This window comes from Varanus komodoensis, unplaced genomic scaffold, assembly GCF_004798865.1.
Source record: "Varanus komodoensis strain SLA01 unplaced genomic scaffold, ASM479886v1 scaffold72, whole genome shotgun sequence".
NCBI classification, from domain to species: Eukaryota; Metazoa; Chordata; class Lepidosauria; order Squamata; family Varanidae; genus Varanus; species Varanus komodoensis.
The window spans coordinates 1,051,703-1,066,383 of NW_025336374.1; the positions used below are offsets into that span (position 1 = coordinate 1,051,703).

Consider the following 14,681-nt stretch of genomic DNA (forward strand, 5'->3'; position numbering starts at 1 on the left):
AAATCCTACAATATGCTCTAAAAAGCTAGGTTCCAGCAGTATGTGGACCGAGAACTACCAGAAGTACAGGCAGGATTTCAAAGAGGGAGAGGAACTAGAGAGCAAATTGCCAACAGAAGCTGGATCAAGGAGAAAGCTAGGGAGTTCCAGAAAAATATCTACTTCTGCTTCATTGACTATGCTAAAGCCCTTGATTGTGTGGATCACAACCAATTGTGGCAAGTTCTTAAAGAGATGGGAGTACCAGACCATCTTATTTGTCTCTTGAGAAACCTATATGCGGGTCAAGAAGCAACAGTGAGAACTGGGCATGGAACCACTGATTGATTCAAAATTGAGAAAGGAGTTCGGCAAGGCTGTATACCGTCGCCATATTTAACTTATATGCAGAGCACATCATGAGAAAGGCAGGGCTAGATGAATCACCAGTTGGAATTAAGATTGCTGGGAGAAATATCAACAACCTCAGATATGCAGATGATACCACTCTAATGGCAGAAAGTGAAGAGGAACTAAAGAGCCTCTTGATGCGGGTGAAGGAGGAGAGCGCAAAAGTTGGCTTGAAACTCAACATTAAGAAAACTAAGATCATGGCATCCGGTCCTTTCACTTCCTGGCAAATAGATGGGGAAGAAATGGAGGTAGTGACAGATTTTATTTTCCTGGGCTCCAAGATCACCGCAGACAGTGACTGCAGCTAAGAAATTAAGAGATGCTTCCTTCTGGGGAGGAAAGCTATGGCAAATCTAGACAGCATACTAAAAAGCAGAGACATCACCCTGCCAACAAAAGTGTGTATAGTCAAGCCTATGGTTTTCCCAGTTGCAATGTATGGCTGTGAAAGTTGGACCATAAGGAAGGCTGAGCACCAAAGAATTGAGGCCTTTGAATTGTGGTGCTGGAGGGGACTCCTGCGAGTCCCTTGGATTGCAAGATCAAACCGGTCAGTCCTAGAGGAGATCAACCCTGACTGCTCTTTAGAAGGCCAGACAGATACTGAAGATGAAACTCAAATACTTTGGCCACCTAATGAGAAGGAAGGAATCACTGGAGAAGAGCCAAATACTGGGGAAAAATGACGGCAAGAGAAGAAGGGGATGGCAGAGAATGAGGTGGCTAGATGGAGTCACTAAAGCAGTCACGTGAGCTCTGGAGGATGGTGGAGGACAGGAAGGCCTGAAAGAATGTTGTCCATGGGGTCGCGATGGGTCGGACACAACTTCACGACTAACAACAACAACAATGCAGTATTGTTCCTTGTAGCATCGGACTTTCCTTTCACCACCAGATACATCTGCAACTCAGTGTCCTTTCAGCTTTGGCACTGTCGCTTCACTCTTTCTAGAGCTATTTGTACAAGCCCTCTGCTCTTCCCCAGTAACACATTGGACACCTTCTGACCTGAGGGGCTCATCTTCCGGTGTCGTATCTCTTTGCCTGTGGATAGTATCCAATGGGTTTTCATGGCAAGGATACTGGAGTGAGTTGCCATTTCCTTCTCCAGTGGATCACCTTTTGTCAGAGCTCTTTACTATGACCTGTCTGTCTTGGATGCCCCTGCATGGCATAGCTCATAGCTTCATTGAGCTACACAAGTCTGTTCACCATGACAAGACAGTGATCCATGAAGGGGTGTATGTGCCTGTAGCTGAATATATTTGGAAGCAGTGATACCAACAAAGAAACACTATCTGACTGCCTCCATTCAGTCTTCTCTTTTCCACCCTGTTGTTCAGTACTGCCTACTACATTCTGGATCCAAGGACATACTGGAATCATCTTGTAGTCACCTGCTACAATATGTCTGATAGGAACTTCCAGGATAAGATCTCTTGCATCTGCCAGGACTTAGACTCTAATCCATCTGCATCCATTTCAGTCAGGGTTCAGGTCTGCGTTTGGCTCAAAAAGCAGCTTTGGTCACCCTATATGATGACCTAGGCTGGGAAGGAAACAACGGCTCAGAGTGCAAACCTGCTTCAGTGCAAACCATTGTATCCTCCTATGGCAGGGGTACTAAACTTTTTCAACAGCGGGCCTGTTCACTGTCCCTCAGGCTGTTGTGGGGCCGGACTATAGTTTGGAAAAAAAATGAACAAATACCTATGCACACTGCACATTTAAAAAATACTTAAATTGAAATAACTTTTAAAATTAATTCAAATTGAAATAAATTTTAAAAGTAATTAACATTTTAAAAGTAATTAAAAATTTAAAAATGTTTGCTCATTTTCTCAGAGAAGGCCGCGGTGAAGGCACGGGAGCCCCGCCCCCGCCCCAGCTCAGCCCATCTGCCCCAGGCTCGGCAAGTCGGCTGTGGCTTACTCAGAGAAAGCCATGGCAGAGCCGCAGGAGCCCCTGCCCTGCTCCACCTCAGCCTGTCTGCCCCGGGCTCGGCAAGCTGACCACGGCTTACTTGGAGAAAGCCCACAGCCTGGGGATGTGGCTCACATAACTAAACATAGATTTAAAAAGTTGTATTATTCTTACCTTCAATCTTGTTTTACTTTCTTCATCTTCATCTCTCCATTCCACCCTTCTCTCTTCTGTTTCCTGCTCCATATTCCCGCTCTGTATATGTGTGTAATGGAGGGGGGGGGGGAGCTGGCGCACACGCAATTGCGCTGTTACAATTTGGTGCACGCACCAGCTCTCTACTCAGTTTTGAAGAACACTTGCACCTGCTCAGAGCTTTTGGACTCACTCGGAGATTGTTTTCTCTGAGCGAGTCCAAAACCTCTGAGATGGGCCAGATAAAGGAGCATGGCAGGCCACATCTGGCCCACGGGCCACAGTTTGTGGACCCACTGTCCTATGGTCTGAGCTGGGAGTGCAGAGCACTGCAGTGCAGTGGTTCTGCTCCTACTTGGATAGCTCATTCCAGAAGGCAGTGCTTGGGGAACATTACTCTTCCCCTTAGTCTCTCCAGTGTAGGGTTCCTCAGGAGTGAGTCCTGTCCCCCATATTATTTAACATCTACATGAAACCACGCAGTGGAGTTATCCAAGAGCTGCAGTGACATGCAACTCTATCTGTCCTTTTCATCCTCAGCAGGTGAGGCTGTGGATGTGCTGAACCAGTGCTTGGCCACAATGATGGACTGGATGAGAGCTACTGAAGCTCAATCCAGACAAGGCTGAGATGCTGTTAGTAGGTGGTTCTTCAACCTGTTCTAGTTGGGATTCCATTCCCCTTGAAGGGATCATCTCTAAATTAGACTGCTACAATGTATTCTATGTGGGTCTGCCCTTGAAGACTGTTTGGAAGCTGCAGCTTGTGCAAAATGTGGCAGCCAGATTAATATCGAGAATTGGACAGTAAGAAAACCCATTCTGGCCCACTTGCTTTGGCTGCCAATATGCTGCTGGGTCCAATTCAAAGTACTAGTTTCAACCTAAAAAGTCCTGCACGGCTTGGAACTGCAATACCGGTCAAAATACCTCTCCCAATCACCACCCACCTAGGCACTATCCATGATCAAGATGAGGGGTCTGCCTCTGATTGCCACCTGTGAGGAAGGCTTGGTTGGTGCCAACAAAGAGAAGGGCTTTTTCAGTGAAGGCCCCCCAGTTGTGGAACACGCTCCCCAATCAACCTTGCTATCTTTTCCATGTTAGGTTGAGACTTTCCTCTCCCACAGGGCATTTAATTAGTTTGCTTTCTTACCTAAGGCAGGTCTTAAGATTTACTTTATTGTAATTTTTAAATTTGTTTTAAACTTGGCTTTAACTCTTGTCTGGTATCCTTTTTTTGAAAGATGTCTTAATGTTTTGTAAAGTATTGCAGTTTGGCTATTAGATGGTATAGAAATAAATAAATAAAAGCTTAGACAAAATATATAGCTTATCAAATTATTATTATATATAGCTTATTATTGTTCCTTTCCTGGGTCCATTTTCCCCAAGGACCATTCTCTAACAGCATAACAACATTAGCTTCATCCTTTCCCTTGCATCTGGATTTTCTCTGCACCCCCCCCCCCCCCCCTTCTTAGAAAGCTTCCAATCTCCCAGTTTGTGTACTCCCTCTTCTCTGGAGGATCAGGAATGAAACGGCAAGGGAGACTGGCAGGCACATACTGTGTATGAACAGCCTTTCTCAACCTGGTGTCCTCCAGATAAGTTGGACCACAGCTCCCATAATTCCCTGCCAACATGGCCACTGGGAAGAAAAACGATAGCCATGTTGGCTGGGAATTATGGAAGCTATACTTTTATTAGTATTACTTATTTTATATTGTACAGGGCACAGTATGGTAAAAGCCACAGTAAAAGATGCTGCTTTCTTACATGGGACAGAAGCCAGAAGTTAAATCAAGGAATTAATTTGCCCAGAATATGTTGCTGGATTCATTAAAGAATCTGAGCGCCTAAAATGAAGGGCTTCTGATCCTGGGATACATCAGTGTATTCATGTGATGGGGGGGGGGTGCAATTCCCTGCACAACGCACAGCTCTCAGGACTGAGGGAGCAGGGCTATCAGCAAACAGCTTTTTGGAATGAATACTCTGGTTCAGTGGAAGCATACAATCAAGCACTCGATAGTTTTATAGTTTTATTTCCAGCAACAGAAATCCCTAAATTACAACAGCACTGAAGGGTAGCACTCTAAGAATGCTTATGAAGACCAGAGCATGTTCAGAGTGTTTTATGGACTTGCATTTACATTCATATAAGAGGGAGGGAAATGAGTCCTTGAATGAGTGATATGCAAGAACAACAGAAGCACAAAAGGAAAACACAGAAACATTGAGAAACATTGGAAAAACATCATGGAGCACTGGGAGCTTACATGAAAGGTAATATAAAACAATGAGTTACAGAATTTAACAGGTTTCAATGTCTGCATTTTACAGTATGAGGAAGGAAATTGTGAATATTCCAACTAGTTGCATAGTATCATCCCCCTGCAGGACATGCTCTGCATATCAGATATGGGGCTCCTTTCCCCATTCCCCATATAAGGAACCTGAATGGAAAAACCCGGCAGGGGGAGGAAGGAAACAGGCAAAGCTTCCTATATTCCAAAATATAGAATTTTTATTTTTTATTAGGGCAACTCCAACATCTGTCACCAGATGTCTTTCCTCCTGCCCTTCTCACAGATGTGTCTCAGCACAGTGCATGCTGTCCTGCCTTCCTCCCTGCTGGTTTCCACTGTCGATTGATGGGTGCAGGGGAACAGGCACCATTCTGAAATATTTAATCTGCCATATGCCCCATTTCCACTTCTCTTTGCTGCTCTCAAAAAGCCCACTTGATACCTGTTGTATAACTTTCCTCTTCCATCATTTGGAATGCACAGTTTTCTTCTACAGCAGCAAATACCCTTGAAGACTAATAATAATAATAATAATAATAATAATAATAATAATAATAATAATGAATTTCATATACAGGAAATGAGGCTCTCTTTTCATGGGCATAAAAGTGGTTGAATAAAAAGAACATTAGTCCTTCAATATAAAAGCAGTGAAACTGCTATAACTTCACTGAATTAAGATACAGATAAGGCAAATCATCTTGATCTTATGATGCATCAAAGGTTGCAACAATAGAATAGAAAAACCAAGCTGCTTCATCTAACGTTGATTTAGTAAGACATAGATGACCCAACATGCTAAGGACAGAGGTGGAGACTGTGCCTCTCCATTCGTTGTTGGACTGCAATTCCCATCTTCTCTTACCTTTAGCTTTGTTTGTTGGGGTGGATGTCGTAGACCAACATCATCAGGAAGACACAAAGTTGCTTATCCCGCTGTAATACACATTTAGGAAAAAGGGAATAGCTCCCCCTTTATGTTAACACGAGCAGACTTTTTCTATCAGATGTAAGCACACCTGTTGATTCATGCAAAAGTAACTCTAGCGAGGTGTGCTTGTCTCCGTGCCCCATCCCACAAATTAAGGATGCAATCCCTCTTACTCTGTAGAAATGTAAGCTCCATGAAATCTTAAATATTGGAATCTTTGATATACAGGTGAAGTTGCCGTGTATTCCAGCTGGCAGTGGCAAGCTTTTTTGGATTACAGTATTCTAAATTACTCACGTGAAGTTTGGTAAACTGTATTCCGTGCATCTATGATTTACCAGAACACAAAGCTAAAGTTAAATGGAATTTAAGGTATCTCTCACACACCTCGAATCACCTGACTGGCTATGGGGTATGGCGGACGCACGCATTTCGTCCACAGGCAAGAGCTTTGTGCTTCGGAGAAGTCTGCAGGATGGCGACTCCGCCCGCCGCGCCGCAGAAAGTGCACCCAGGGGAGCCGGAGCAGAGCCGCCCGAGCACGCCCTCTCGCTCCGCGCGACTGGCTTCAGGCAGGCCGAGGCGCCGTTGCCCCGCCCCGCGCGTCCTGGGCGGTGCCAGCTCTGTCGGGGGCGAGCGAGTTTTATTCGGCGCGAAGGGGCAGGCCGACGGCCACTTGGACGGCGCTCAGCCCGTGCGCACAGCGGCGGTCGACCGACAAGCGGTGGTCGCCGAGCGTTGCCCAGCCGGCCTTTTTGCTTGCGCGCAGCGCACACGTGGCAGTCTCTGCTTGCCTCGCTGCGCCTTCCAGAGAGAGCAACGCCAGAAAGAAGGGCCGTCGGCACCATGGGCAAAGGGGTGAGACTTTTAAAGGGGACGCCCGGCGGATCCAGCGAGGCTCGCCAAGTGCCTGCGAGGGAGGGAGAATGGCGCGCCTCTCTGGCGCCTTCCCGGGCAGACCGCTCTATCTGTGCGCCGTGGTGCTGTTAGATCCCGCCCGGCGCGGGCAAGCGAAGCAGCGGCCGTCCCTGCTTTTGGTAGCCGAAGCGAGGTTTCGCGACGGCGAATTGAGCCGGAATTTGGGCTCTGGCTGCGGCGGGGGTGGGGTGGGGTGGGGGCCGCCGGCGCAAATATCCTCACCTCCCGGATATTTGCTTACTGTTTCAGAAGAGAGAGGGAGCTGGCCGCCTGGGACTGGGAGGAGGAGGGAAATCCGGGCGGCAGAAGAGAGTGAGTGGAATTTGGACTCGGGCATTTCTTTCACGAGAGAAGGGGTAAAAAAGAAAAGGGAAGGAGGAAGCTGGGGCTTCCTGGTGCTGACGGAATAAATTGTGTAGTTGGGCGGGTAATTCCTTCCCGGTAGTTCAAGCTCCGGTTGGTCGTCTGCACCATGAACTCCGCCGGTGCGTGAGTGAGTGTGAGTCGAGCGACCCTCGAAAAAAGGCGGCGATGACGGGAAATCCTGCTCTGGTACATCGCCGCTCGGCGGCGTTTCACTCTGAATGCCCACGAGCGTGTGATTTAGTGGAGTGTTAGCTCGCAGTTGCCAAATCCAATCTAGACAATAGAATTGCTGGGGGAATTCTCGGGAGTATTTTGGCAAACGGAGGTGGGGATCACTTTTTGGAAGTCATCCTACGTTAAAAAGTAAGCGAAGGCTTAGACGTAGCCCTAACCTTCCCCAGCCTTCTGTCCTCCAGAAGCTTCAGGCCTCAACTCTCACCAGCCACAGCAACGTGGCCAATAATGAGGGGCGCTGCAAATAGTGCACAACTTCTGGAGGGTGTCAGATTGGGGAAAGGCTGCCTTACCACAAGATGTGCCTGCTCCACACCAGTTTTTAGTGGTACAAATTAAAACTACCATCTTAGAAACATAAGGTTTCCCCCCTTAATTTGCCTAATGTGCGAATTAGTTCTGTTTGGTCATCTCAAGAAAACGGCCTGCACTAGTGCCATAAACTGCAGGATTCTTACTGGGACATATAGACTTACTTTACTGGCCCATGGGTTAACTTTCTCTATACTGCAGCATAAAATCCTTTAATTTCCATTGTTCACTGTTGCACACAGATGCATGATGACGCACCTTTAGATGGGAAACTTCCCTGAAGTGAATGAATAAAGGTCACTTATTTCCATGCATGCTTCTTTCATTGCCTTTAGGGCAGGGATGGGCAACTTTAGGCCAAAGCTTCTGGGGAACCACAACTTCCAACATCTTTCACCATTTAGCTATGCTGGCTGGGAGTAATAGGCCAACATATCTTGAGGGTCTTAAATTGCCCACCCCTTTCTTAGTGAAAATGATATGAGGGCTGATTTGGAAATATTACTCCATGCTTTCCTGCAATCTGGACGTGGTTCTTTCTAAATAGGCTTAGAGTTCAAACCATATAGACAGAACTGAATGCAAGGCTGAGTTAAAAATCCTGAAATGAATATTTTATTTGTTATTTATTACCCCACCTTTTTACCTTCCAAGGAAGTCAAGGCAGCTTACATAATTCTCAATCTTATCCCTGTGAGGCAGGCTGGGCTGAGAGTCTGTGACTGGCCCAAAGTCACCCAGTGAGCTCATGAGAGCTGGGCTTGCACTCTTAACCACTACATCGCACTGGCTCTCTGTGGGGTTGGATTTGTTTGCTTTTCAGTATTAGGTAACAGCTCTCATCCACAGGGACCAGTCATTAGTGGCTTTAGGTTGAATGTGCAAGTTGCTGGAGGCACTGCTTGTTGCCTTCTGTTCCACCAGCACATCAGTTCTGTGCTGGGCTCTCTTTGACCACTTAAAACTTCCAAGGGGAGTATTGCTGTTTGGTCTAGGGAAAACTTGCTGAAATCTGGGCGATTTCTGGGGAGTTCATGCCTTAGGAGAAATTGTTTTAAACTAGAAGTGAAGAGCCTTTGCCTATTCATGTCTGAACACTTCAGAGTATACACTATTTTGCTTTTCTTTTAAGCAACTCAATGTGGTACATAGTTGTTCTCTCCCATTTAGCTTTTGTAATAAAATAATAAACTATGCAGTTAAGCTAAGAATGATGATTAGTCCAAGGAAGCAAGCAATTAGAGCAGTTTTCTTCAACATTTTCCCTACAGGGCCCTGGGCCCAAGTTCTGCTTGATGATTGCTTATTATTGTTGTTTATTAAGCAGGACAGGTGGAAAGAGGAGAGACTGTTGCCTCATTGAGGAAACTTAGTTATCCAGCGAATCCTGCAGCTTGATGCAATACTTTGCATAGTTTTCAGTAAGCTTTCTGATTATACCAGCATTAGGCAGCTTCCATTCTCATGAAATTAAGTCTGTCCTAAGTATTTTCCTTTTTAGTTTGACAAATGTAAACCATGACCACATCACTTGATTTTAAAGCTAAGCTGCTTGAGGGGGGGGAGATTTTTGGTTGCCCTTCATATAACTGCTGCTCATAGCAGCAGGGAATCTACGACATGTAGTGTTTGCTTGGCGTTCCAGTCCTCTTGCCCTTTCCAATCAAGTCTGAAACACATTTAAATGGAGATTTACTGCCTCCTAAGTTTGCTTAGGCCTGCAGTTGTTTTGTTGTGTAGCCCAAGTGGTCATGCTGTCTTGAAATATTTTGCAGTCCAGGAGGGCAGGCCTGATGGCACTAGGTTAGTTGCTTCTAGCAAGCTATCTGAGAATAAATAGATGGAAAATTTCAGTGTAGACCTGCATTTGTTAGCATATTCATACACTGTCCTATATATAGCTCACTTCACAATTCTGGGTGTATATGAGCAGCTAGTGGTTTCCCAGGAAAAACTAGGTAGACTGAGTGGTGAACATCAGTTTGAACTAGCTTTTACCAGTAATAACTAGGACTTTGTTCATTCATTGCCATTTACAGTCACAGAGTTGTAACCTGAATTGCAGCAAAGCATAAGAGCTTTGATTGAATACTGTCTGTTATTGCTTAGCTATAGTAAAACAAACAAAGTGGAGATTCTGCAGTCTGGGAATTCTTCTTAGCACTGGCTTTGTCAAGCATACCGCAGAGGGGTCTCATGTTCAGGAGAGTCAGTTTGAATTTCAAATGTAAAAAATAACCTTACCATGTTGAATGCAGTGACTCCAGTGAACGTATTTCAACATTAGAAAAATGGAAAATTACTTGAACCGGTTTTGTTGCCCTTTGGATTTGGTGCTTATGTAACTAGTGGTTTGAGTGTAGCTGCAAGGCATAACCTGCTCACACCAGTTTATAATGAAGTACACCAATAGAGCTTTTCCAGTCTAATTGGGCTTGCAGAATTGTGCCTGTAGAACCTTTTTTCTTCAGTGTATCATTTTCAGTTTTAGGAATTGCATGAAGCTGGGATAGATGCATTCCTTCCCAGAATGACTATTCCATCTCCAGTGCTTGGGGTGTGTGTACATGAGCAACCCAGTACTTCTAATGAAAACCTTTTGTGCTAAGGGCATTTTGTAAAAAACAAAACAAAATAGAGTATTCTGCTTTTGATAGTAGCAACACCTGAGTGTCACATTAAAACTGAAAGATTTGGGCTTGTGTAGCAACAGAGTATGATACCGGTGAATAATTTTACCAAAACTCATGATACTTTTGTGTGTGTGTGTGTGTTTTAAGAATAGCTTTTTTCCTAAAATTGGTACAAAGGAGAAGCATTTCATAAACAGCTATACAAGGCCTATACTGTTCAAACTACATAGGAAAGTGCATTTCTCCTTCACTCTACCAAAACTGATGTCTTCCTTCTGAGAAATTAAACTAGTCTCATTCTTTCTTGCATATATCTCATATAGGGTCAGAAAAAAAGCTTTTTATTTCTGGGAGGGTTTTTAATATTTCTCATGTTTATCATCTGATATTAAAAACTCGTTTGAACATCCCAGAGTAAGGGAAAGCTAGAATGTAAAGGATGGGGGTAATTACTTTTACCATTTCAGGTAACAGGAATATTTTTATAGATCTCTGGCATACAGAGATACAAAGGGAGTTCAGTGTATATGATTTCTTTAGTGCTGTGTACTATGTAAGTATGGAAGCTATCCTTCAGTTAACATTTCCAATTAAAGCGAACTCACAAAATTGTTTCCACATTCCAATACTGAACTTTAGAAATCGTGCTGCTCCACAGTCCTAATTTTGGATTCTGAAAATTAGGCATGCCATGCATCCTTGCAAGAAAATTCTCCCTCCTTACACTTTTGCTCCCTATGGGCCTCAGCAGTCCCATTCTGCCAAAGTTTTAAGTCGGCTTCTCCCTCTTCCCCCTCCCAAGCATACCTGACTTGCTGCAACACTTCCTAGCCACTCCAGTCCCCAGCGGAATTTTTAAATTAAACCATAATAGACAGTTCTGCAACAATTCCCCCCTTTTCCTTCAGTGCACTTACCCCCTTCTCATGTTCCCAGAAGTAGGTTGGGAGATGGGTGCATTGCTCAGCCAATAGGGATAAAGCAAGTGATGATGTTTGTGCTGCTAGAGAGCTGAGGTAGTAGAGAATGAAAGGCTAGGCAGCCACTTCTGTGATGGGGCTTCCCATACCAGTAATAATAAAATTGATATCCTGGGTCCTGATGATTGGAGAAGCCATGATGAAGTGTGGAAACCTTAGATGAGACTGTTGATTCTCTCCATAGTCTTGGGAAACTAAAAGTACCTTTCAGAAACAATGGAACAGATTAACAAGGCTAGGAAATCACCATGTCTTCTAATGATGTAGAAACCCAACCAGTATCTCTTCTCATGCGGTGATCTTGAATAGGCAAAAGCTGTGAGATTTTTGCAATGCTTGTTTGTACTCCCAAACTCAACAGAATGAAATGACTAGGGAAAACAAAGGAGCCTCTTAAGGTGTTTTTCTGAGTGCAGCCCTGTTCAAAGACAGTGTTCCTGATAAGTGGATTTCTGGAAGCCTGTCATGTGAAAACTTCAACTGAAAATGAGTGACACAAATGTTCACAAAAATGGGTGTATATTTAAGATGCTCAAGAAACAGAGGCAGTGGAATGCTTGCATTCTCAGTGGCAAGACTAAACTTGTCACAGTGAGTTTCCCAGTTGGTAGCAGTCTTCTTCATTTTGTGGTGTGGGGGTGTTCAAACCCGCTACCATTCCAGTGTTATTTAATGGGCTTGGCTGGTGAATTTGCTTGTGTTTGGGATAGCAGGTAATGGGGGGGGGGGAGATGGCTATGATATACAGCTGTGGTTCCCTTGATATTTTGTAGGGGAAGGAGTATGCAGCACAGTGGAAGAGATGCATGGCAGGATTGTCCTGTCCACCAGATGCATTCAAACATCCCCTGCTAGGGAAGAGAGCTGTTAACTGGCTGTGTCTTCTTGAGGAAGCCCTTTGTGTTCTTGGAAAAGAGATAGCAGCTTGGCTTGGATTCCAACAGCAATAATGGATTCCCCGGTTCAGGGGAAGGGATGTTCTGGCCCCATATAAGGAATGAAAGGCTTACAGGGAGAGATGATTGTCAAAATAGCCAGTCCTTCCCATGAGAGAAGGCAGTTGTTGCGGCATGCCTGGCTTTCCCGTCCCAGTTCTGGAATTCCCTGAGTGAGTTTGCTGACAACACAGAAGTAGTCCTGTATTTACACTGCAAAACCTAATGCCAATAGATTTTCATGCTAGAAAATACTACCAAGGACAGTACTGTAAAGGAATAAGAAAAGAAAGCAATTGTGAACAACAAGCTTAGCCTTGAATTTATCATCTTGTAGCGTACTTACAATGCTACTTATTACAATGCTACCTCATTTGAACAAATATATTCAAACTGGAGCAGGCTAGAAATCTTCCAAGAAGGTAAGAACAGAACCTTAAAGCAAGATGTGGTGTGCCTTACTATACAGAAGTTGAACATTAATTCTAAATATGCACAGGGGACAGATAGTAGCCATAGTGAGTAAACTTCCCTAGCACAATTGTACTTGCACGGAAATTTTTCCATTGTTAAGGGGTAGATCATCTTCATCAGTTCTGGAAGGTTAAACCTAGTGTGGCAAACACAAAAATTGATAACTGTGTGTGGTTTGACCGAGAAGGCATCTGTTGGATTGTTCACAGACAAGTTGTAACCCACACCATAACACAACTGTAGTGACATAAGCGCCATGAAAGCTAAACCCTGACAACCAAAACATGGTTAGCCTTTGAGATGGTAGTCATGGTGCCATCACTGAACTGTATTACGCTGAGAATTTCAAGTTGTGAAGGGCTTTGCAGTACAAAACTAGTGCCTGGAATTGTGCTCATAACAGAAAGCCAAAGGAGCCAGCAGAGAGACCATAGTTTTATACAGGCTGTTTTGTGGACTTGAGAGATAAGTAGTTTGAAGCTTGACAGTAGCCTTTCCTTCCTGTGCTCCTTATTTATCCTTTCTAGTACCTAAACCATATTTGTGGATTGGGAGATAATTAGCAGCATCCTGCTTGCCTTGTCAGGTATAAGGATTATGCCAGGTGGTAAATGGCATAATCTGTGGCTGTGGCATCTTTTTCCAGGCTTGGTGGGGGAAGAGGTCATTGCCCATGTCTTGTCTGTAAAGGTAATTGTTGTTCTGCATCTGTTACTGAAGCTGCAGAACAGTAGCAGCTCTCGCTCTCCTTGAGAAGTTGTTTTAATGATGTCACTATAATAGCAGAACAGATTCCAGGGACTTTGTTTTCTGTGCTCTGGTTTATCTTGTCCAGATTGAAAGAGCAGCACTTCTTCCCTCAACTTTCTCCTGTGTTTGGAATAAAGCACAAGCAGTGCTAGTTGTCCAAGGACTCAAAATAAGAAGCAGCTCTTGGCATGTTTGGGGAGGGAGGGAGAGTCCCGAAAACAGGGCGTGTGGGGGAGAGAGAGTGCTTTCTGAAAGCAGTATTGCAGCCGTAATTTTTACTGAGACCCTTAATGATGCTTACACCAACTGTATGAGTTACAAATGAGGGACTGAGGCCGAAAGAGCTTAGCATGAGACATATTCATTACTCTTCACTTCAGTGCTCTTCCTTTCTAAGTTCACTGCTTTTTATGATATTCGCACACCAAGATTTTCAGCACAATCTTGCAAATCTGTTCAGAAGTAATCCCACTGAGTTCAGTACGTCTTATACTCAGAGGAGTGGAGTAGGATTGTAACCTTACTTATCTGAATGTTGGGTTTTGAAACAATATTTTGCTTTAAAAAAACCAAACTGTTAGAATAGATGAGCTTACTTTAGTATTGTTTGCATTGCATGAATTATTGGGATAATGTTTTATGTAGCTAACTCTGTTTACTTTTTGCTGAACTCAAGAACTTTGTGTGTGTGTGTGTGTGTGTGTGTGTGTGTGTGTGTGTATGTGGCAGAACATGCCGGTTTGCTTTATAAATCAACATGACTAAGTATATTCCTCAATATTTGGGGGCTTGAATTTTCTCAGTGGAATTACTAGTTGCTGTGGGGAACTAGAACTTCCACAGTATTCCTAACTGGTTTGGTCTCACATGCTTAGAAAGGGGCATTTGTGCTTAAAACATGTATTTCATCATAAATAGAAACATCAATAGATTTAATAGATGACCATGTTTCCCTTGGGCAGGTATCTGGGTAATTTCAATGGATACTTGTTGATTTCTAATACCAACTCGTCCTCCCTCCCTCCCAACCATAGTTAGCCACTTTTGCTTTTATTAAACCTCATGGGAATGAATGCTTTCTGGACTGTGTGTCCCCCTGCTTCCAGCAATCCACTCAGCAAACATCTTCATTGCTTCCCCCCACCCCAACTTGCATAATAACCCTTTTTGTTCATAACGTACTGCATTATCTCCTAAAGATGCAAAATTAATCTCATGCTTAGTCATGACCAGGGAGTGGGAGTGACAAATAAGACCTATGAAGAACTGAAGATGGGGAGGGGGGAACAAACTCTTTGAACCTTTGCTTGCCTTTGGGTTTTTCTA

The 14,681-nt window shown here is 44.1% G+C and overlaps 1 protein-coding gene and 1 long non-coding RNA gene across 2 annotated transcripts in view; one reads left to right on the forward strand and one right to left on the reverse strand.

Annotated features, from left to right (window-relative positions):
* Positions 1 to 6,425: 6,425 nt before the first annotated feature.
* ATP1A1 (ATPase Na+/K+ transporting subunit alpha 1) overlaps positions 6,426 to 14,681 on the forward strand; it is a 35,399-nt gene continuing 27,143 nt past the window's right edge. The window contains exon 1 of the mRNA XM_044452482.1: positions 6,426 to 6,611. Coding sequence (XP_044308417.1) covers positions 6,600 to 6,611 — 12 coding nt within the window. The 5' untranslated portion in view covers positions 6,426 to 6,599. The remainder of the gene's footprint in view (positions 6,612 to 14,681) is intronic.
* Positions 13,922 to 14,681, reverse strand: part of LOC123034801 — a 4,287-nt gene continuing 3,527 nt past the window's right edge. The window contains exon 2 of the long non-coding RNA XR_006416844.1: positions 13,922 to 14,656. This is a non-coding gene — a long non-coding RNA (uncharacterized LOC123034801). The remainder of the gene's footprint in view (positions 14,657 to 14,681) is intronic.